Source organism: Balaenoptera acutorostrata, chromosome 1 (assembly GCF_949987535.1).
Source record: "Balaenoptera acutorostrata chromosome 1, mBalAcu1.1, whole genome shotgun sequence".
NCBI lineage: Eukaryota > Metazoa > Chordata > Mammalia > Artiodactyla > Balaenopteridae > Balaenoptera > Balaenoptera acutorostrata.
The window spans coordinates 164,407,573-164,432,425 of record NC_080064.1 but is presented as its reverse complement, the minus strand read 5'-3'; the positions used below and the strand labels follow the sequence as shown (position 1 = coordinate 164,432,425).

The window sequence follows — 24,853 nt, the reverse complement described above, 5'->3', positions numbered from 1 at the left end:
TATGTTGAAAAAATAGAGAAAGGGGGCCAGAGAAGGAAATATTTTAAAAAGAAGAGAATCAAATTTGAGAGCATACATCAATTCTTGTGTACCTGCAATATGCTATGAATGAAGAAAGGCAAATAAGATCTACTCTTTGCCTTAAATCAGGCATTCTTTCCCTTTTATTGTACCATGTACTCCTCTGGCAGTCTGAACCCTGCGGACCCCTTCCTCAGAATAATGTTTTTAAATGCATAAACCAAAACACATAGGAAGCCCAAGTATATATTATATATTAATTACAAAGGAAACCCAATTATATTGAAATATAGTTATCAAAATAGTACAAAAACAGATACAGTATAGTAATAATGCTGCTTTTTTATTAACATATTAAGTAACAAATTCTAGCAGCAGATCTGATAGCTACAAGAATTTTGAAGTAGTGACAAGCATAAATAATATTTTGAGATATCTGCAACAACTATAATATGATGTGAAGATATTTGAGATTTCCATTATTAACAGTCACCTAATACGACCTAATATAATACTTGATACTACCTTGCTTGTTAACTGCCTGCATTCAAGATTGAAGGAAATACTGAACTTCAGTCTGTGGTTAGTGAAAATAAAGGTGTGCATTTTCAAGTACAAGGACTGCTGCTTCTATCCCTGGATGACTCCTTTAGATCTCAGGTTAAGAACCTCTGTGAAAGGAATGCACAGTTTAGAAAGGGAAATTAAATACATTGAAATAAGAATCATACAATATATGTAAAGTATTGTGAAAGCACAAAGTAGCTTCACAGGTTAGGAGTACCTCATTTGAGGCTTGCTGTGCATAGCACAGGTGGAGACAGGAAAAGGAAGAGAGGGACCTTCCCTTCCTTTCTCCCCACCCCCAAGTAAGAGAATAGGATGACTAAGGCAAAGCATGGGAAAAATGACTAGAAAAATAGGTTGGGATCCAATCATAGCCTTTGAATACTATTATGAGGAGTATTTTCGTTCAGTAGTTATTTGCAAGATGTCTGAAAAGAAAGCAACAATATCAAAACTTTTTTTATTATGTTTTTTCTTCTAGCAGCAGTGTGTAAGAGTCCCTTTTGTTTAGCAAGTATTTATTGAGCACCTGCTGTGTGCCAGGCCTTTTGATAGAGAGAAGTCACACTGGGCTCCTGATAATACAGTGTACTGGAACTGGGAAGCAAGGGAAAGTTAAGACAAGTTAAGTCTTGGGTGAAGGAGAAGTAAATAATTTTTTAGGCAAAACCAGTTACACCTGGTCCTTGGGTGAAAGATAATGTGGCTGGACATTTGGGCAAAGAGATTTTGTAGACTAGGAGATGAGGTTAATGAAGTAAGTAGCAACCAGATCGAGGAGGAGCTTGTATACTGAGGAGTTCAGACTTTTATGCCAATGTTTCCCAAAGTGTTTCTGTGAGAATACTGCTTATGCAAGATGTTAATAGGTGTTATGTGTAAAGGGCTTTTATGGCCAGATTAGCTTGGGAAATGCAGGGTTAATGCTTACATTCATAGACTTTGGTATCATGATATTTTATTATGTCAAATACTATTTGAAAAACTTGTTAAGAAAATTGGTGCTCTTTTGGAATATGTGTTTTGTGTGTGTACTTCTAATGGATAGAAAAAAGAATGTATAGAGAACCTTAAGATTTCAACTGATGTGATTCCAATGCCTAGTTTCCTTTAACAGGTTTTCTTACCTTTGCCCCCAAAAAGGAATTTTACCCATTCCCCTGCCCAAAATCCAAGCAAAGTTAAGTGGGTTCCATGAACATGGTATTACCACTTGGAATATCTTACTATAGAGATATTGTACTTTGGAAGATACAATATTAATATTCTCATTTGTTTTCAACTTCTTCTTTTACAGCAGCGGTCCCCAGCCTTTTTGGCACCAGGGACCGGTTTCGTGGAAGACAGTTTTCCCACGGGGTGGGGGTGGTGGGGGGAGGATGGTTCAGGCGGTAATGCGAGCAATGGGGAGCGGCAGGTGAAGCTTCGCTGGCTCGCCCGCCGCTCGCCTCCTGCTGTGCGGCCCGGTTCCTAACAGGCTGCTGACCAGTGTCGGTCCGGGGGTTGGGGACCCCTGTTTTACAGGGTTGTATTTTTTAATTAATGTGCATGAAACAAGTTAGTTTTTGGTTTTTTTTTTTTATTGGAGTGTAATCGCTTTACCATGTTGTGTTAGTTTCTCCTGTACAACGAAGTGAATCAGCTATATGTATACATATATCCCCTTCCTCTTGGACCTCCCTCCCATCCCCTGCCCCATCCCACCCATCTAGGTCATCACGGAGCAACAAGCTGAGCTCCCCGTGCTATACTGCATGTTCCCGCTAGCTATCTGTTCTACACATGGTAGTGTATTTATGTCAAACATAATCTCCCAATGCATCCCACCCTCTCCTTCCCCACTGTGTCCACACGTCCATTCTCTACATCTGCGTCTCTATTCCTGCCCTGGAAATAGGTTCGTCTGTACTATTTTTCTAGATTTCACATATATGTGTTAATATACAATATTCGTTTTTCTGACTTACTTCACTTTGTATGACAGACTCTAGGTCCAGCCACATTTCTACAAATGACCCAATTTCATTCCTTTTTATGGCTGAGTAATAGTCCATTGTATTATATGTACCACATCTTTATCCATTCATCTGTCGATGGACATTTAGTTTTTGAGTTAAATACTTCTGTAGTAGTAGTAGTTTGTCATTAGTTTAGAAGCAAATCTTTGTGTAGAACTAAAGCACCACTATGAATGAAAGTTTGTTCCTAGAAGATCTTGAACTAGTCCAAAAGACTTGACTTGCTTATTAAATTATGCAAGCCACTTTGACCTAATGATACTGTGATCTAATACTCCATACCTATTGTCATCTTCCCGAAGAAGAATCAGAAGTAATTACATTGTGAACTGTTGAATTTTGTCAAACAAATTGCCAATCTTGTTTTAGCAAGCTACTTCCAGACCCATTTCTAACTGCTTGTGGGTCATCACCATTGGAATTTCCCCCAGGCTCAAAACAGGTCTCCATAAGTCTTCAGTCTAGCCAGATTCCTGCTTCCTCTATTCACTGCCCGTATCCATCCTTAGCCCCTCAAACAGAAACTTAGAGGTTGTCTTTGAACATTTCTTGTCTCATCCTGTCATGTCAGTTTTATGTCCCGTGAATATTTTGATCTGACCTCTTTCAGTCCTGACCATGTTAGTTTAGGGCCTCATTTTTGTCTTAACTGTATGGCTGCTGTGCTGGCTCATTAGGGGTGTCCTTACCCTGCGTCTCTTCGTTCTGATTCATCTTCCACACTGTTGTATGAGTTCTGTTCCTAAAACCAAGTATACTATATATTCCCAAGCTTGAAAATCATAAGTGGCTCTTTACTCACAGGATAAAATTTAACCCTTTAGCCTAAAATAATGATGTCAGGTTTTCCAGTCTTGTCACTGGCCACTTCAATGTTTGCACTATATATAGTTCATCCTGTAAAGCTTCAGAGTCGGGCACCTCAGGTTCAAATCCCTGGTGGTACATGGTAATCAACAAAGGCAAGTTTGTAACCTTTCCGAACCTTCAGTTCCTTCCCTAAAATATGGGGGAGGAGAATTAATACCTAACCTTTTAGATGTATGAGGTTTGAATGAGATAGTGTTTGTGGATAGTGCTATTACTGATCAGCACTAAATAAGTGATAGCTCTGCTGGTGGGAATGTAAAACGGTTCAGACACTTGGAAAACAGTTTGGCAGCTCCTCAAAATGTTTAGCACAGAGTTGGCATATGACCCAGCAATTCTACTCCTACATATAGACCCAAGAGAAATAAAGACAGGTCTGCACAGAAACTCGTACATAGTTGTAGCAACATTATTCATAATCGCCAAAAAGTGGAAACAATCCAAATGTTGCAAAATATACGGTGTAGTCGTAAAATGGAATATTACTCAGCAGCTAAAAGGCATAAAATACTGTTATATTGCACAACATGGATGAACCCTGAAAACATCATGCTAAGTGAAAGAAACCAATTACAAAAGACTTAGATGTTGTATGATTTCATTTATATGGAATGCCCAGAACAGGCAAATCCATAGAGTAAGTCGGGTTGCCAGTGCTGGAGGGAGGGAGAATGGGGAATAACTGCTAATGAGTATGGGGGTTCTTTTTGGGGTGATGAAAATGTTCTCAAGTTAGATAGTAGTGATGGTTGCACAATCTGTGAATATACTAAAAGCCACTGAATCATATACTTTAAAAAGGGTGAATTTTATGGTAAGTTATATCTCACTAAAACTGTCTTAAAAAGGAGGGGGTTAGTTTCAAGGTCAGTTTCCTTGAAAGCCTCATAAGGACAAAGTCTGTGTCATCTTTATTTCCATCTAGCACACAATGCCCTTGTGTGTAGTAGACGCTTAACAGATACTGCAGCATGAACGAGTCTTTATGAAGCAAGCCGTTAGAGCTTCAGTTGGGGGGGAAATTGGTGAAATCTGTGGAAATGTCCACAGATTAAATTATATTATCAAAGTGCATCTTTGCAGTTGTTTAAGTTCTTGTGCCCAAAAACCAGGGACTTTAGGAATTGGAGTTAACTAAGTTGTCTTGTTTTCCCTCCTAGGATACACACCTGCTAAAACTGCTTAAAACTTTAGAAGGACATGCTTACGGTGTTTCTTATATTGCATGGAGTCCAGATGACAACTATCTTGTTGCTTGTGGCCCAGATGACTGCTCTGAGCTTTGGCTTTGGAACGTACAAGTAAGCAAATTTCATCCTTGGTTTAGTCTTCAAAGTATAGTCATACTGCATGTATTCATTATAACTTTATTCATGATCTGTAGACCAGCATCATTCAACCTAAATTACCATGATGTATCTCTTGTAAAAGATAATTCATCAAATGGAACCCAGGTGTCCAGATTTATACTAAATTTAAATATTATGTTGAGCATAGTAGCATTTTTGAAAGAATGATCAGTAGGTATTTTTAGGGATGTTGTACTTTGTAGTGTATAATTTGTACTATTTCTGTAGTACTTTATACCTCAAAAAGACTTTACAGTTGTTTTACAGTTGCACAGTTGTACACGAAACTTATCTTTCAAGTGTGAAAACATCGACATTATACCAAATTTTCCATTCTGATGGCAATTGCACCATCTCCTTGCCTATATTTAATGTTCCAATCTCGTTTAGTAAATTTATGTTTTCAGTACTTACTATTAAGGGTTTTATTACGGATTCTAAATGAAAACTTGAACACTTTATCTAGGGTCCCATTTTAGAAAAATTCAGCACTAAGTTCACTCCATTATCTACAGACTCTTATTTTGGAAACCTTGTAGTTATCATTTAAAATTATTTTTTAAACTTCTATAAGGTGACTGGTTAGGTGATTTTGTGGGAGGGGGGGTTGTTTTGGTTTTTTTTTTTTTTTTAATAATAACAGACATTTCTTTTCTGTTTTGTTTTTTTTTTTTTTTTTTGCCGTGCTGTGCGGCATGCGGGATCTTAGTTCCCCGACTAGGGATCGAACCCCTGCCCCCTGCAGTGGAAGCACTGAATCTTAACCACTGGACCACCAGGGAAGTCCCGTTCTTTGGTTTTTTAACCTCTAGGCAGGGGAATAGTTCAGGCTGTGGGTTTGGGTGTAAAAGTGTAAGCTGATGGGGTATGGTTTTGAGTTTGAGGACCTATCAGTAAGTTGATTTTTACCAAGAGAGTGAAGATAGAGCTCCACAGAAATGACTCAAACAATAAGATGGTATAGAGGACAGGTGAATACTAAGATGTACCTGAAGATGATGTGCCGTAAATCTAATTCTACAGTAAGATTTCTATTTCAACCCAGCTTTTTATTAAGAAAATTTCCAAACGCTGAGAAAGGTTGAGAGATGAGCACAGTCATGACAGTGATGGCCTGTGTGCCGGCCACCCTGGATTCGACAGATGTTGCTGACATTTCGTTACATATTGTGTGTACATACATACATGCATGCATACAAACGTACATACTTATATATATATATATATCCATACCCAAAACATCTGGAAGTAAATTAAGATGATATTTTTACTCCTTAATATTTAAGCACGTATCGCCTAAAAAATAACATTCTCCTACGTAATCAAATGCCATTATCTTATCTAAGAACATTAACTTTAATTCTCTAATGTCTAATATTCATTTCATAATTTAAAAATCCTCAGTTGTTCCCAAAATGTCTTTATGCCATTTTTATCAAACCGGTGTTGAATCAGTGTTGTATTTCTGATTGGGCTTGGGGGGTGGCAAAGCACAGAATAGATTGGATGGCTTCTCAATTAAACAGGCTTGAAGTGAATCTGACCTAAAAGACAATTTTTTTTCCATTAAAGTTTTTTTTCCCCCCTCAAAGGGAGGAGAGGTACATAGTCATAATCCTATAATAGAGACTCAATTTATAGTGCCTGTGTAGTCTTCCTTTGAGTCAATTTTGAATTTCTGGACAGTTAAACTATGTTCTAGCTTAACTGTTTTACTGTGCATTACATTACATAGACTTGTTCTAAAAGAGTGGTCCTTTTAAGTCAGTTTTCAGATTGCTCCTTTGTGTTTTTAGGTAGATTCCTAATTACAGGTTTCCCCTGCTACCTGAAAGTAGAGTATTCCTGTGGAATGTTTCATAAGCTGAAATGGCATAAAGCAGCGGTCCCCAACCTTTTTGGCACCAGGGGACCAGTTTCGTGGAAGACAGTTTTTCCACGGACTGGGGCGTGTAGGGGAAGGGGATGGTTCAGGCGGTAATGCGAGCCACGGGGAGCAGCAGACAAAGCTTCCCTCGCTCTCCGGCCGCTCCCCTCCTGCTGTGCGGCCCCGTTCCTAACAGGCCAGGGACCGGTACTTGTGCGCAGCCCGGGGGTTGGGGACCCCTGGCGTAAAGTGGAGAAGCAGTTACCTTAGGACACATCTTACTAATGGATGCACAAAGTAAATCAAGATAAAGCACAGATGCTTACATAGTTCAAAGCCATGGCAGCTTGATGCTGAGATGCTGAGAGTAGTTCCTGGGAAGGAGCTTAGCGATGCCACTCTCACTCTTCAGGGTGTGTGCTGCCTCTGTGACAACTCATTGCAAAACACTGAACACTATTTTCCCTTTTCACGGACTTTTTTTGTAAAAGCAAAAATCCTCTTCAGATGTCTTTTGGTTAGCAAAAACAGGTAAAAATGTAGGTCTTCGTAAAAGCCACTTGGCGGAAAGTGAACTTTCGAAAAGCAGGGGATACCTGTAATGGCCTCATACACTCACGGTCCTGAGCATAACAGAAAAAGACCTTTCTGCCTTCAGAACTTAGTGTATTAACACATTTGTGAATAGAAAATGCTGAGGATTTAGCTGTTGCATGTGTATTTGTGTTTCTAAACTTTTATTTTTTTACCTGTTTATATCGAGCAACCCCAAAAAATAGTGACTTGAGAGCAGTTAACAATATGGGGGAAGGATTTAAGATTGCCAATTTTTTTTTTTCTTTTTCAGTGTAAGGAAGACATTCTGGTTTTTGTGCCCTCTTTGCTTTTATTACTTGGCCCCATTTCCTGATCATGCACCTTTTTTTTTTACTTTTGATTACCCATTTATCACAGGAAAATTATGCCCATGTACTTTTTATTATACCAAGGGCAGCTATTATCTCTCAGATCCTGTTTCTAATCCATGAACAAAATGGAATCAAGACTAAATTAAATGGTATGTGTCTACCTTCTAAGTTGGATAACTTAGAAAAAATAACAGGAGGATATCTGAGGGTTGTAACCAACTAAATAGTCTTGCTTAGTTGGGAATGCTTTAAAATGACTGTGCTAAAACAGTACAAAAGTTCTTCATTCTTTTCTGTTACTTTTAATTGAAATAAAGTTGTATATCAGAAAAATAATTTTTGTTTTTCTCTTCCCATTTTCCCTACTACATTTTGAGCATCTTGAATATGAAGTTTAACATAATTTAGATTGCCTACACTCTTGGCCTAGTTTAAGGGCATAGTTTTTCTGCCTATTAATCATGTTCTTAAGGAGTTCCTAATTGCATGAACTGCAATTTTAGAATAAAATTTATAAAGAACTATGAACTAAGGAGAAGTGGAAACTCAGAAGGAATAGGTATGTAGTACTGGGCATTTCATTATCTTACTTGGGAAAAATTACATGTTTTAATTTATGAATGTAATTGATTTAAGACAAGAGTTCTGTTGGAGTTTATCTCATATCTCTTCTTTGGATCACATACGCCAGGCATTGTTTGACTCCTGAGTTTTCCTTCAAGTCCTTAATTTCTCTTCTGAGTGCTATAGTCTCTTTCTATGAGGGCAATTTAAACAGTTTATTTCTCTAATTAGAAGTATTAAACTAACCAGATATCCCAGTTACTATCTTTTTTTTTTTTTTTCCTTTGTACATTTCCTTTAGAAGAGTATCTTGAAGATCTCATCCACAGTTTTATTTCCTTGTAGACGGGAGAGCTAAGGACAAAAATGAGCCAGTCTCATGAAGACAGTTTAACAAGTGTGGCTTGGAATCCAGATGGGAAACGCTTTGTGACTGGAGGTCAGCGTGGGCAGTTCTATCAGTGTGTGAGTATTTAGTGCCCTCTTTCAAATGTTTGCTTATTTAAAAGCGGACTTAGTATTGTAAAAATAAAGAATTCATTTGACTTGATATCTTTTATAAAATATACTATATGAAGACCTACTTTGCCATCTTTCTAGAAAAGCACTGTCCAATAGAACTTTCTGTGGATTTCTTTTTTTTTTTTTAAACCATTTCAAGTGCTTATACGAAATATAGGCTTTGAGTTTAGTAAAACATTAAAAAAATTGTCCTACTAAACATTTTGTTCTTATAAATAAGTTTCTAATGTATAGGGACAAAAAGGTTTAGTATTTAATTTCTTTGGGGTTTTTTTAGCCCTTTGGATTTTTTTGTATCCAAAAAAAAATGCTGAATTTCATGAGGAGACTGTCTTTAAATATTTGAGGAATAAAAGTGATGATGAGTGTTACCAGGAAACTTTGTGGGCTTTATTTGAGGTATATTCTAATCATTACCTGCCCTGTTAATCTTGGAGTGTTGGGATAATAAAAAATTAATAGGTAAAAAGTCTTATGACAAGGTAAACTGTGATACAAATCCCGTGTCATTCCTCTGTATCTAGATTCCACATCTCATATCACTACCTAGCATGGTTCTAGTAGGCCCTTCTAGATTTTTAAAACTAAAATAAGATAATAAATCCCATCAGATCATTCAGTGTAGGTCATTTATCATAAAGACTTTTACGTAGCCGCTACAGATTATCAGTGTCACTAAGCTGGCTGCTAGACTCGTGGAATCTAGTGTCATGTTATCTCAGCGTGGTTGTAAGCCATTTCTTTCTTTTTTTGTTTGTTTTTTTTCCAGGTGTCCCAACACTGTTTATTGATATACCCATGATTTTCCAATTCTTTTAAAAAGTTATTTCAAGTGGTCAATACCATTGTAATATACTAATTTAAGCATTTTATTTCTGGACTTTCTCTCCATGGGCTAATACTGTACTGCACTGATTGATTGATCTAATTGACATATAACATTATATTAGTTTCAAGTGTACAACATAATGATTCAGTATTTGTATGTATTACACAGTGATTACCATAATAAGTTTAGCTAACATCCATCACCATACATAGTTACAAAAAATTTTTTTTGTTATGATGAGGATTTTTAATATTTACTTTTAGCAACTTTCACATATGCAATACAGTATTATTAACTATAGTCACCATGCTGTACATTTTAGCATTTAAGCCATTAGTTCTTAATTCCCTGTGTTCAAGACACATATATGTTTCTGCTGACTTTGCCATCCCATACAGTGTTTAAACCTTCAGGATACAGGACTTTGGTAGTTCCCTAATCTGTAAAATGGGAATGGGAATGCCTCTCAGAACTTTGAATGTTCAATAAGATAATGATCCTAAGAGCTTTGCTCAGCACGTTACAAATTTGGTGACTTTTTAAAAAATGTCATAACAGATTCCTAAGTCCTATTAAGTTATAATTAATGTTTTAGTAATCGTTTTCCATATCACAACTTGTGAATATTATAGGACAGGTCCCAGTATAGTGAATTTTAAAGGAATGTTTGAATTCTTTTCCAAAAGTTGTGAGACCTTAAAACTTAAGGATTCTTTCTTTCTTTGTATTTATTGTACTTATCTATGCATGGTAGGTTATTGAAGGGAAGATAGATTTACTAAGATTCTCCCCTTCCCCCTTAGGTATTGTTGTAATGAAATTTGACCTATATTCAAATTCTGATGATTAAAAACACTTATGGAACAATTAGGTTGAGATCAGTCTCAGGAAAAGACAAACATTACAAAAAGATATGCTAAGAGATTCTTTTGGTTTTGTTTGCTTTCTGAGTGCTGTTCAATAATGGAGTTAATAGTAATTTTCTCCTCAGGATTTAGATGGTAATCTCCTTGACTCCTGGGAAGGGGTGAGAGTGCAATGCCTTTGGTGCTTGAGTGACGGGAAGACTGTTTTGGCATCAGATACACACCAGCGAATTCGGGGATATAACTTCGAGGACCTTACAGATAGGAACATGTAACTATATTTTGTATCCATTAAACAACAGTTATCTGATTTATATTAAAATAAAAGTGTAGTGGAACTTGCTTCTTCAGAAGAAGAGTTTTTATTATGTTTTTGGTTTTGGTTTGATTGGTAATTTGGGTGGATAGTCAGGTGGTACTTAGTAATTATTAACTCAGATTCTTTTTCTTTATTGAAATATTGTATATAATAGTGATTACAGACAAAATTTGTGATATTTAAGCTAGAACATTTTGTATTTTGATAACTTGAATGTCTTGATTCTTAGTATGTTTCTTTTGACAAATTATTTTTTGGTTACAGAGTACAAGAAGATCATCCCATTATGTCTTTTACTATTTCAAAGAACGGCCGATTAGCTTTGTTAAATGTAGCAACTCAGGTGAGTTTATTAACATAATTCTCAGAAAAATTTAGCTTAGTTAAAGTTTATTGTGATTTTTAGTATATATAAACAAGTATTTCTGTGAATTCTTAAATTTCACTGCATGTGTTTGATCCTTAAGTTTGTAGAGTCAACTAGAAATTTTTCAGTTGGCATTTCGCATAAATAGAAAATGAAAATGTTCATCAGGCAAAGGGATAGTCACAGGTAACTTTTTAAAATTCTTTTGAGTTGAGTTAGAATAAATACCTAAATTCTCTTTTGCTTACAGGGAGTTCATTTATGGGACTTGCAAGACAGAGTTTTAGTAAGAAAGTATCAAGGTGTTACACAAGGGTTTTATACAATTCATTCATGTTTTGGAGGCCATAATGAAGACTTCATCGCTAGTGGCAGTGAAGGTAAATTGTGTCTCTGTTGGTTCACATATATTGATGGACTGAAAGTTCTATAATTCTCTCAACTTGTGAACATAGTCATGTCTCCAAACAAATTCAAGATGTTAAATCAAAAATTGTATGAGCTGTTTATCCAGTGCACTGTTAATTTCCTTTTCTTGGAATGATTTGAGTCCTCCTGTTGTCACAAATTAATAGTGCCTATTTTGGCTGTGTGGAGGTGTGTTTGGTGCATGTGTCAAATCAAGATTTAGTTAAATCTTTATTCTCTCTTATGTTGACTTTTTTTAATAGATTTATTTTATTTATTTGTTTATTTTTTGGCGTTGGGTCTTCGTTGCTGCACACGGGCTTTCTCTAGTTGCAGCTAGTGGGGGCTCCTCTTCATTGCAGTGCATGGGCTTCTCGTTGTGTTGGCTTCTCTTGTTGTGGAGCACAGGCTCTAGGCGTGTGGGCTCAGTAGTTGCGGCGCACGGGCTTAGTTGCTCCGTGGCATGTGGGATCTTCCTGGACCAGGGCTCGAACCCGTGTCCCCTGCATTGACAGGCGGATTCTTAACCACTGCGCCACCAGGGAAGCCCCGGCTTTTTTTTCATGAGACTGATGGTTTTCAGATGTTAGTAGTATCTTAAAAATCAAGGTTAATTATGTTTTACCTGATCTTGGACAAAATTGACTATAGTTAGATCTTCAGTGTTTCTTTAGTGACCAAAGAAAATAATTTAGGATTCTTATGGTCTCAGAGAAGCTGAAATTATAGAATTGTGTCTACTACCTTTTTGAATAAACTTATTCTCTGGTCTGATAACATCGGTATTTCAGGCGGGCATGTGCCTAAACTAGTCAGTCTGATTTAAAATAGAAATTGTTTAAAATATGCAAGCACAAATAAGTGAGGCAGTATTAAAAGTTGGTATACGTTTTAAGGTGATAGAAACATAAATAATGGCAAATTATTGAAAATTTTCATTCAACACATTTTCTTGAGTAGCCACTATACTGTTCTAGTACTATAGAAGCAAATTATTTAAGTCATTTTTTAAAAAACTGAATCTAGTTTTCCAAGGTAGACCAAGGAACTGGATTATGTTGGTAAACACCTGGTAATGTTCAATTACTGTGTAAGATGTTTCTATTATCCCTTTCTTGACAAAAAACTGATCTCAGTAGCTAAGAGGATCACAAAGTGACACATGAGTTTTTCCTTTGTGTATAAGGTGTATTTAAGGATTAAGACAAGGAGACATACAGGGATTTAGATTTTAACATGAAGCATATGAATTTATCTTTTCTTTCTTTTCCCCACAAAAATCAGTCAGATAAGATTGAGAAGAGTGGTTTGCTGGGTAACGATTGGGAGTTCACTTCTTTCCAGTCAGAAAATCTTTTTTATCTGTTAGCTTAATCATGTTATTTTTTTCTAGGTTCTCCATTGGCTTCTAATTTGATACGACCTTAAACATATTAAGCCTTCTGCCTGCTTTTTAGCTCTTCCTACTCGAAGATCTCTTTCCCCTTGCTCTATTTAATCCTGCTCCTGGTGGGTTTTTTGCCTCTTAATTATGCCTCACAATCCCCTATAGCTCTTTCTAAAAACACTATGTAACCTAGAAGTGCTTTAAAAATATGTGTTGCTACCATTATCCCTAGTGATGCCAATCTTTTTTTTTTTAAGCCCAAACTAACTTTAGAATTAAGCCTGATGAATAATGTAATTAAGCCACACATTATATTCTGCTTAGGGATAAAATGAAACATAACTATGATGGAAAGAGATTAGCATTCTCATGATTCAGGTGGTTTAGAATGGTTCTAAAAGTGTTTTCAACACCAAGTGGATATAGCAACTATATTATCTCCCAAGATGACCACAGTAATCCATTTGTCATTTATTGTCAAATATATTCCAAGAACCTTCCAAATCCCCAAATATATGAATGTCAGTATAAAATAGAGCAATTAGGAAACCTTTCCCCCTAAAAGTTATGCCATTACTCCAGCCTTTTCATTGTGCTGGAATATATAGAAAAACTTATTTTTTACCTCTGCATAGGCACTGGATTCCCTAAACTGGTACAGTAAGCAGAGCTTGATCATAAAGCCTGTCATTCTGACCTTGACTACTTCACATCTTAATTTTTGCTGACTGTTCAGCAAATATCCTCCTCGGGTATGTGTTCACAAATCCAAATGTAGGCAGATTTCAGTTGCATTCACACTTTTCAAGCCTGTAATCTTTCTTTGTGGACTTGCTCTGTCCAAGGGGAAACATAGCTAGTCTGGGCTTTTTTTTTTTTTCCTTTTGCTAATTTTATTTTATTGCAAGAAAATTATTTTCAGAAATGATTGAACAATAAGTACCCTCTAGGAAAGATAAATTCAGTACTTCAGGGAGTGCCTTTTAGCTTTTGCTTCACATACTCAAAAAAATGTTTAGAAACAGTTCCAACTTTTTATCTTTATAAGTTGAAACCAGGGCATGTTTTTTTTTTACCACAAGTTTATTACCTTTTCACCACTCTGAAGTTTCCTCAGTTGGCAGCACATCCACTGAAAGTTCCCACATTGATCACATAGTTGATTGACAGATCTTCAGATAGGACGCTTTTCTAATTTACCCTGGGATTCTACCTTCTGCTGAAAAGCCATCACTTCTATTTCGTTAACTCTTTGTGGTAATACATGGTGTTTACTACGTGCTAGACTCTGTTCAAAACACTTCTTCATGTACAGACTTACTTTATCCTCATAACATGATGAGGTAAGTACAGATCCCCATTTACAGAGGAGTTGCAAAGAGTGGGTAGTGTGCCCAAAGTTACACGGCTGGTCAGTGATGCAGAGAGCGTGTGGACTGGGTAGTCTGACTCTACAGCCCGTACTCTGAACTTCTACTCTGTACTAGTCCGTTGTTTTGTTTTGCTTTGTTTTTGAAGGTTAGTTTATCACAAAGTTGTCAGGGTTTTTGTTTTTTATGGTCACTTCATGAGATTACAAATAGACTACTACAAAGTCATATTATTATGCTGTCTAGCCTCACAAGTAAACTCTTGAGCAGGGCCTCCTGGATTTCAACCCCAGTTTCACCATTTACCGGCTGTTAACCATGAGCAGATTGCTTAAACTTGCAGTTCTTCAGTCGCCATCCATAAAGGGGATAAGCATAGTGCCCACCTCATGATGGTGGTGAAGATTAAATAGTATACTTAGTACATTATAAGCACTCAATATTTAGCTATTATAATTGCTATATTTGAATTTGGATACATTGCTTTTCTGTCACCTCTCATTTCCATAGAATCTGTCTCTATCCTAGATTTGTTTATATTCAAAGATCTTGACTGTGATTATATATTATGTATTACAGAATATTACAGATAGATTTTGTGGTGACTTGCAAGCTAGTCAGTCATCTGTAACAGGGAAAAAAATGTGTATTTTATTAAAATGGCTTTTTTCAAAAGGTAATTTGTTATTCATTGTTTTTGTTGTCCTTTCAAGTTCTAATAAGTTATATGTTCTATGTGTAATGAGCAGTAAATTTAAAATCAGTTGGTTTTGTTAATATGTAACAACTCCCTGACTTTTCTCTGAATTACTGTTTATTCAGATCACAAGGTTTACATCTGGCACAAACGTAGTGAACTGCCAATCGCGGAGCTGACGGGGCACACACGTACCGTAAACTGTGTGAGCTGGAACCCACAGATCCCATCCATGATGGCCAGCGCCTCAGATGACGGCACCGTTAGAATATGGGGACCAGCGCCTTTTATAGACCACCAGAATATTGAAGGTAACCATCACACAGTATCCCTGTGTTTTCTCCAGATGAAACGCTGCCCTGCTTATCATAAAGTTGTAGCATTTTTAAGCGGCACTTTATTTAAAGTGTAGGATACAGTCGATTTTTTTCCCTCATTTAGAGATTGTACACGGTATCTCACTCCGCAGAAGTTGAATTAATCTAAGACACAGCAGTATTTTGTTTGTTTGTTTTGTTGGTGACAGTGGGGAGAATAAGCTGGGATGTACCACCTCTCTCACATCCAGTTAGTATTGCCACTTCCAAAGGCTGATTGAAAATCTTGCTTCATCAAGCAAGGAGTACTTTATACTTTCATACCCATGAAAAATAGCTAGTATATGAAATTTGAACAACTTTAGAATGATCTTGATTATGGTTTTACCCTTAAAAATAAATATCTGTTAAGACCAATAGAGAAAAAGAAGGGAACTAAAATTTATCATGTACCTATGTGCCAGGCAGCCTGCTAGGCCCTTTATATACACTGTCTTGTGTAACATCTTCATAGCCCTGTAAGAGAAGTAGAGAAGTGTTTTTATCCTCATTTCTGTGGATGTAAAAACTGAAGCATGGCAAGACTAGTTAACTTGTTGAGAGCTGCCAGGTCTTCAGATCTAGGTCTGAAAGGTTTTTTCCACTACTTTCAGGTACTTGAAGAAAGCCCAAAGCCAAAAAGCTTAACAGTTAAGGACATAGCTTAATTGAGCAAGATATTGGTACTAGAGAGAGGAGATAACGAGAGCAAAAATATTTAGTTTGCTTAGAAAGAAGTAATTTACCTAGAAACAGATAAACAGATTTTTTTGTTCACAGTGTCCCACCTAAATGTTTTAGTAAGAAAGATGACCAACCGTTCTCACTTAAGTTATTATTAGAGGAGGAGGGTTGTCAGGGTAGCATGTGTGGTTTAAAAGCATATTTTCCTGTGCTTTTGTCTTTGTGGTACAAACTGTAAAAGACTTGACCAGATCTCACTGGTCGGTGAGGATGTACAGCCAAAGATGAGAGTAAAAAGCGTGAAGAGCACACAGGTCAAAAACTTTGAGAATTACTGTTCAGTTATTCAGAACCTTCAAGGACCTTTTTGTATTTGTACATCACTACATGACATTCTAACATTCCTCTGTGAAATCAGCTAAAACCAAAAATCTTGTTCATCTCCTACTGTTCGTTGTTGTCCTTCTTTAGGTTTCAAGCCCCACTCTCTTAGATGTTTTAGAGATGTATAACTGAGATTACATGTGCTTTTCAAATTTTAGTAGTCATTTTGGAAGTTATTTCTTCAAATAAACATATTTGATTTGAAGAAGCAGGAAAACATTAGGTATATAGTAACAGATTTACCTTGTAGGTGGATTTATTTTAGACATACCTTTAAGGGTATGTTTATGCTTCCACTACTGTGAAACAAAAGTTACACTGCTATTTGGTAACTTAACTATTGTGGATACTCATTATTGTGGGTGAGCCAAACTTGGCCCAATTGTAAGAACTGGGTCTAATTCAGCAATTTTCAGTTGTGCTTTGCAACATAGGTATAGCCCTAAAATTTCATTTATACCTAAAATAGGAAAACAGCTTCTGTATAACTAGAAATTTGGTTAATGCCTTTTATGCAGGCATCTTCTGGGTTCTTTCTCCCCCCCTTGAAAACTTTTTTTTCTAATTAATACCTGTTTGGAATAGACGTTTTGGAAAAATACAGATGAAGCTAAGGAAATGACATTCAAAAATCATGATATCCTAAGATACTATAAGTCATTCAAGTTAAAATATTTCACTTAATTTCAAAAAGAATTGCTGACCTTTTATTATAACAGTAAAGTTCCATACTGCATTTTTTTTTTTTGAGGACTGTATAAAATAGAATAGGATCAAGTACTAATGCATGCTACAACATGGATGAACTTTGAAAACAGTATGCTAAGTGCAACAAGCCAGACACAAAAGAGCACCTCCTGTGCTTCCATTTATATGAAGTGGTCCGGAATAGGCTAATCCGTAGAGAAAGTAGACTAGTAGTTGTTTAGGATTGGGGGGTGAGGGTTTGCTTACAACTGCTAATGGTGATGAAAATATTCTAAAATTGATTGTCATGATGGTTGTACAATCCTGTGAATACACTAATACCTATTGAATTGTCCACTTGAAATGGGTGCATTGTAGAGTGTGTGAATTTGTATCGGTAGAGCTGTTGACACATTACCCCTCCCCCCCACACACAGAAGAGTAGGGTGATATTGCAGAATTTCAAACTGAGCCACTGAAAGGAGAATTAAATACATAGTTATAATGCACACTTTACCTTGGGCTGCCAGATCTTCTTTATTCTCTTCTATTGTAAACTACCATAAAGATTTTTCTATTCTGCATAAGTATTTCAAGGTTCATTTTTAAAGTATGAGATTCCAATATGATTATTCTCTTGGATTCTCCAATATTCAAAATAATCCTGAGTTTAGACTGTAATACATAGCCTAAGATGTGATGTGGACACATTTTTAACAATAATGATGAAAGTATCAAGAATTTGCCTTGATGTGATTGTTTTCTAATGTTACGATATTTTGTAATGTCATGATGCTGATTTTAAAACTTTCTAACTGGTAACTTTTTTCTCCCCCTCCCCTCTTCTTCCTCTTTTCCCCCAATACACATTTCATCTTGTCTTCATTCAGAGGAATGCAGTAGCATGGATAGTTGATGGCGAATTTGGAGCAGACGACTTCTGTTTAACTTAAAATTAGTCGTATTTTAATGGCTTGGGATTTGGTGCAAACAAACATGATTGATAGCTGGACAGACATGCTCGTCATGAAAAAAGAACCATTTCTGAAGCCCGACTGGGGCCAAACATTTACACCTTGCTTCATAGTAACCAGTTGAGATGAAGCACGTCGTTAGAACGTTGTTGGACACCATGTTGAATTATCCCCCCATCGGTTGTGAAGAACTGTGCTACATTCAGGCTTACCCATTGAACTCAGTATATATAATTTTCTCCCTCCTGCCTTTTGTCGGGCAGGATCCATTCTTGTTGCTCTTCTGTGTAATGAAGTTTAAATGCTTGTTTGGAAAACTTTATTTAACAGTTTAGAAGGCTTGATAGAAAGAGTGCATTAGTCTGAAGAGTATACATTGGATAGGAAAGAATTTCCTTCTTTTGTTTCTCCAAATCTTTCCGCCTTATTTAGCTTGAGATCTTTGCAGCTTGGTTCATGGATTCTAGCCTTGCCCGTTGCGCAGTATATACTGATCCAGATGATAAACCAGTGAACTATGTCAAAAGCACTCTCAATATTACATTTGACAAAAAGTTTTGTACTTTTCACATGGCTTGTTGCCCCGTAAAAGGGTTAACAGCACAATTTTTTAAAAATAAATTAAGAAGTATTTATAGGATTAAAGTGACTTCATTTGTATACATTTGGAATCTAAACCAGCTTAAAAAGAGTTTCCTCTATGACTTAGATACGCAGTATGACTGATGCTCTTCTGGAATACCACATGAGACCTGGTCAGAAACAGTGCTTGGAAGGACATCACACAGGAAGTTCAGGGTAGCGCTTTGAAGATTTTCCCCCTTTTGTTTTATTCCCGAAGGAACATCAGTACCTGATCTTCAAGAAATTCAAGATTCATAACGAGAATTTTAAATTTATACCAACATGAGAGATCAGTAGTCAGTTTAGGTTTTCAACAAAGCTTGTTCCAAGTTGTTCTCAACTTGGGGAATCATTTCGGTGTGATCTAGCAAGAGAGTAGAAGTCAGCAGATATAACCACTTTGGAAATTCATAGTATAATTGAGCTTGTTAGAAGAATTCTGCAGGTTACAGACATACTTAAACTGGGTTTAAAACCTAGGAGTCATTTCTCTAATTGCCCTTAATATTTTGACATATAGGGATACGTAAATTTAAAGAATATTTCTTCTCAGTTTTTCAGATATTGCCATACTGAACCTCATTCTAAACTGGTGCTGTGGATAGTCTCCCTCTCCCCTCCCCTTTTAGTTTAAGGAAGGGTTTCCTTCATGGAAAAGCACTTTTAATTTTGAGAATTTCACGTTTAAAATAAGCCAAAAGCCTGATGTTCACGTTGTGCTTTTAAACCCCATAACAGCTGAGTACAACATACGTAGTCTCCTTTGAAATTCCCTCCCCTCTTTAGGAGAGGATATAAATATGGTGACCATAGCTGTTACGTTGGGAAGAGGAGTGGGAATACCCCCAAAATAAGATTCTGGTGAAGAAAAAGTCTTACACTGTTCCCTTTCGGCCCAGCCAAGTCTATAATATATTATTACCATGAGTAGACTCCTTCAGAATCCACAAAGAAGAGAAAGGCTTGGATGTTAGGAGTTCTTCCATCGGGGGATGGGTGGGTAGGGGAAGGTAGCAGGGAGAAATGGTAAAGTCAGGGAAGGGGAGAAGAAAGAAAAACACAATTGGCCTTAAAATAGCTCGGATTCTCCCAGAAGCTCATAGTAAGAGAAAATGACAGATCGTGGTCAGCAGATTATTTTATCAAATTGGTAATGTAAAAGATTTCTTTAAGCTCCATTTTGCAGAGACCACCACTTAGAGAATCAAGAATTCCTGTTTTGATACTTCTAAGTTAAAATAACTATATGTTACAGTTTATCTGGTATTTCATTTTTCTTAACTAAAATTACTTTTTACTTTAAGCTTGAATAAAATCTTCATTGGTAACTGTATATAATTAAGTGGCAACTTCTCTTTACCTCAGTACAGTTAAATCCATTCATATTTTAAGTGATTCATGTATACCCTGAAGCCGTTAATACACCCCAATCTCTATGGTAACATCACTAACAAAATGTGGGCATAGAAACTCCACAGCTGTTTACAAATTTTGGTTACAGTGTGCTACGGTACATTTGTAACATTCACGGAGATTTGTGCCCATTCAGGGGCAATTTGGCGCTCAGAGTCTACTATACTTCACCCAGCCACCCCTAGATCTGAGTTTTCAGAGTGCTTCTGAAGTACAGTTAAAAACACTTTAAAAAAGTGGAGTAAAAGTGAGGCACATTTTACAAGAACATAACTCCATTAAAACGGAGTAACAACTATGCAAAGGTTTCTATAGCAGCTAGGTGAGTTTGTGTTCCAAGTCTGTCTTAACTGGCAGCTTCCTATATATACTGGTACTTTACTGTGCCAATTTGCTGTAAACGTCTACTTCATGCATGTGCCATGCAGCGACTGTGCTAGAAAGGTAAAATAAATGAAGATACCTAGGATTTTATGGTACAAAGAACCTGATAGCAGGATGGTCTAACTCATAGCTCTTAACTGAAAACTTCTGACAGTGCTGTAGTCTCTATATAGGCTTGAGGTGAGAATATACAGAGTGAGAATACTACCAAGCCAGCTGCAAGATACTAACAAATGTATAAACTGAAAAGTACCAATACTTTTTGCACATAGATCAAAATAGAGTGGAGAATTTTGGCTCCAAAAATCAGGTTAGTAGGCTCATTTCCATGTGCTTAAAAATGTTTTTTTGTTGTTACTATTCATTGATTAAGGGCTAGAGCACGTATGAAATTAAATGTCTTTTTCCTCCAAATAACTGGTTATTAGTAGTACAGTGTTGGATTTGGGGATTCCTAAGACTGGTGTGTGGGTGGTGAATTAGAGTTGGGGAATTAGCTGGGAGGGATGACAAAGCTTCAGTTTGGGTTTTTGTATGTTATTAGTGTTCATTCTAGCTAGCTACATTTCTTTTGCTCTTATCGGCCAGGTAAATGTTATATTTAACCAGGTAAGTAGTCTAAACAGGAAATTTTTTTTTGCAAATGCCCCTACACATTGGCCCATTTCAGTGGGTGGGAGAACAGAAAGGGATTACCTAACTTTAAAAATAAACTTAAGTAATTAAAATAACTTGCTAATTGAAAGGAAGAAAATCAATTTTTATCAGTATTTTCTTAATTTGAAATCACACTAGTAGTAATATGGTAATTTTTATTATTAGGAGTGTTCTCCCTCTGGAGTGGCATTTCATGACATTAATAGAAAACCCTTTTTTCCCCCACCCCTCCCCATCTTGAAATTTTCTTTTTTAGGATGTTGGTTCCTGCACACAAGAACTGACCCTATCACCTCTGCTCACAGTGGTAAATATAACGTACATGTCTTGAAAGGGAAATATCCATGTCAGTTTCTTTCACAGCAGAAGAATGGCTACTTTTGAATGGGGAGGAAAGAAGACATTTTTCTTAATATCCTTTTTGTCCCATCTCTAAAGTGTATAAATATCTTTATTTCGTTTTAATTTCTCATTTAGATTTTAGCAACTTCTCTTTCGGGGTTGTTCTCCAAAATATTACTTCCATTTCAAAAACCATATCGGATTTAATTTAAACCGCTAACTTTAAAAGAAGAGGTGAATCTGCATTTATACTTAGACACTTTCTAAAAACAGGGTGAACTTAATTGAAAATTTTCAGTGTTGTTAAGCTATTGTTATAGTAGCTGCCCTATAGTTGCAAAAACGAAAACTATAAAAACCCATCCCTTATCTACTTAATCCAGATAGCCTGGATTTAATGAAACTAAGAGAATAAAAATGTGTGCGTGTGTGTGTTGTGTGTGTGAAAGAGATTACTTAATTCATAAAAAGTCCTGGAAACAGCTGTTCTGGGTTCTTGTCAGTTTCACTAACAGTCTCGTGCACATGTGAAGTGCCCTCTCTGAATTTAAGGTTTGGTTAATACTGGTATATTTTTATAAGACTGAAATTGTGTCCCCATCTTTAACTTAAAACATTTTCATCATCAGGGTCAATGTGCTAAAAGCTGAATCGGAACATTTTTAGGCACAGATGGAAAAAAATGTTATTGGCTCCTTGAAAATGTGTGTGTGTGGCGAGGGGAATAGATCCACAAAAGCATGTATGTACTTACAAACCAAGCTGTAGAGATCAAGAAAAGAACTTAAGTGTTGATCTCAAGATTTCTAAATTGTCAAGATTTACATGGCATTGTGGTGGAACTAGTTAAAACTTAGAGCTTTTGATATATAATAACTATTTGCTATGGACTGATTAAATGTTTCAAAGGATTGTGTTCTTAAATATTGGGTTGTTTTTTTTTTTCAACTGCCTCTCAGATTATATTTAGTAGTTTAAATTTCTTTGCTTTATTATTTCATTAAAGCATAAGAAACTTCAGGTCTCTGATATATTTATTTTCACTTGTTCTACTAATTATTTACAAAACACCCTTTGTTAACTTTTATTTTATAAATGTGTAGTATTTTAAATGTCTTTAAATTTTTGTTCAATTGAATCTACATTAACTTTGATTTGCTTTCCTGGGATTTTTTTTTTTAATACACATTTTCCATGTCAGTGCATAGCACTTAACCAATCGTTTGTATTCCCTTTCAATCCAATAAACAGAATGAATAATTAAGTAATTGTTGCTGTGTTAAATCTCCTAATACCTATTAGCCTGAGTGTCTAACTAGTACTATTTTTACCTAAAACAATTGATTTGCTGAATTTGACATCCATAGATTTACCTGGAGTTTTTTTAGTGGTGTCTAACGGAGCACTGCTTTGCCAGTTGAGATATCTTTTTTTTAAAGAGCTATTGTGTGTAATCATGGATTAATTTAGAAAACTCTCAGGAACATTTGCATTTTTAAAGGAATCATATGCCACATGTTCAAAAATATTACTGCGTCTGAAATTATGCGTTTAGGCAGTGGATATGCTGACAAGGGGAGAAAATATATTTCCAGTTTGAAATTAAAATTTATTTCATAACAAATATATAGTTATTTAAAGATATCCTTGGAGAAAGCATTCAATGTATACAAACCTATACAGTACATTTGTATTTATGAAAAAAAGGAAAGGAAAACCAATTGCCCATCAGGGTGAATTATTACAGAAGTAGGCTTTACGATTTTTACTACAAGGAAAAGGAAGTTCAAATGTGAAAAATTAGTATTTGGCAGGCAATCACTGGAGACTCGGCTTAGGATAGTAGATCCACTGATGAGGCAGAGAGAGGTAATGCTTCTACACTACTGCTCACCACCTTAAAGGTACAGTTTGCCACTTCCTCTGATCAACAGGCAAGAGAGAAGTTTTTTCTACTTGGAGTCTTTAAATACAGCTATACTTTGCAGATTTAGCTTAAAGTTTCATGCCAGATCGCAGCACCAGGTATAGAAAATTTCCCAACCTTAATAAATCTTGAGAGTTGTATTTTAAAAACACAATTCAATTCCCTTTCATTTAAGCAAAAGAAAAGTTGATGGTCTTCAGTTACATCATTTCATGACTTCTACTTGAAATTTTTTCCAGAAAAACTTAAAACTGTTAAAGAACATTCAACAAACAAAATGACCCCATCATCCTGTCACTACTTCCAGGAATCTTAAGTGTCTGCCATTGGTTCTGTGGCAGGGCTCTTCTCCCTCAAACCTGACGAGCGTGCTTAACATGGGCCTGCCGTATAGGAAACAGTACAATCACGTGATTAACAAAATACTAAATCGGCATGTAATGTAGAGCTAATGATGGGAACAGGGAAGAACAAGAACAAATTTTCAGCAAGTTTTAATTTACTTTTCTGATGCGAGGATTAGTGGCTTCTTTGGTCACTATTGATGCAACTCGAGTCCCTCATACACAATTTAAGACTTTTAACATCTTATTCAAGACATAATTAGCCATGGTGGTACGCCATATCTAGAATTCAAATAAATGAATGTGCTAATGTTCTTCATTTAAGTTCTCCTGTGTGGCTTTTTCCTCATTTTGAATATAATTTTAAAATGCAGCTACACATTGAATTGGGAGTTGTATACCAAATAGTTTCCAAATATTGAATAACTTTCCCTCATCCCCCAAATGGAAAAATATCAGTTGTTTGTGGCCTATGAATTCAGAAAAGGGGTCTTGATTTTATTATCAATGAAAAACTTGTTCTAAAATTTCTTTCACACTATGTGTAAATGGGCTCTTTTTCCCATTAATGGATTTGCATGAAAAAAACTTTTCAGTAAGATTTTGTTTTCTTTTTCCCCTGTTAATGGGTTTGCATGAAAAAAACTTTTCAGTAACATTTTGTTTTCTTGTCCACAAAGAACTGATACTATTCAACTGGTTTGGTTTTAATTTCCTTTTTCTTTCTATGCTTTCTCCTAGTGTTTGTATAAATAACTGGAGTGCTTACTGGGTACCAGGCACTTTATATACATTATTTAAACTTCTATCTCTGTAAGCAAGTATTGCTCACTTTTTTTCAATGATGATAAACTCAGGCTTAAGGAAACTGAAATACAGTTAATAGATGGTAGTACTGGGATTCAAACCCCCGTTTGATTCCAAAGCCTGTGCTTTTAACTCCTAAATCCAAGGGCATGTGAGACTCAACTGAAGGCTTTTTTAACTTTTAGATTTCGAAGCCACCTTCCAGATCACAAGTCAAATTTGTTAACACGTCAGGTAATTGTATGTTGTCAGCTGACACTGATCCACTTACTGGTGGTTTTTGAAAACCGTGGGACTATGCTATATTATTACTTCAGCAATGAGACCAAGAATTAAAAGCA

At 36.1% G+C, this 24,853-nt stretch overlaps 1 protein-coding gene across 2 annotated transcripts in view; it reads left to right on the top strand.

Annotated features, from left to right (window-relative positions):
- WDR26 (WD repeat domain 26) overlaps positions 1 to 22,698 on the top strand; it is a 41,898-nt gene extending 19,200 nt beyond the window's left edge. For both annotated transcript variants that reach the window (XM_007167224.3, XM_007167225.2), the window contains exons 8-14: positions 4,637 to 4,777; positions 8,510 to 8,629; positions 10,507 to 10,652; positions 10,965 to 11,043; positions 11,318 to 11,447; positions 15,055 to 15,240; positions 17,931 to 22,698. In XM_007167224.3, the coding sequence (XP_007167286.2) occupies positions 4,637 to 4,777; positions 8,510 to 8,629; positions 10,507 to 10,652; positions 10,965 to 11,043; positions 11,318 to 11,447; positions 15,055 to 15,240; positions 17,931 to 17,956 (828 nt within the window). In that variant the 3' untranslated portion in view covers positions 17,957 to 22,698. The remainder of the gene's footprint in view (positions 1 to 4,636; positions 4,778 to 8,509; positions 8,630 to 10,506; positions 10,653 to 10,964; positions 11,044 to 11,317; positions 11,448 to 15,054; positions 15,241 to 17,930) is intronic.
- The last annotated feature ends 2,155 nt before the right edge of the window (positions 22,699 to 24,853 follow it).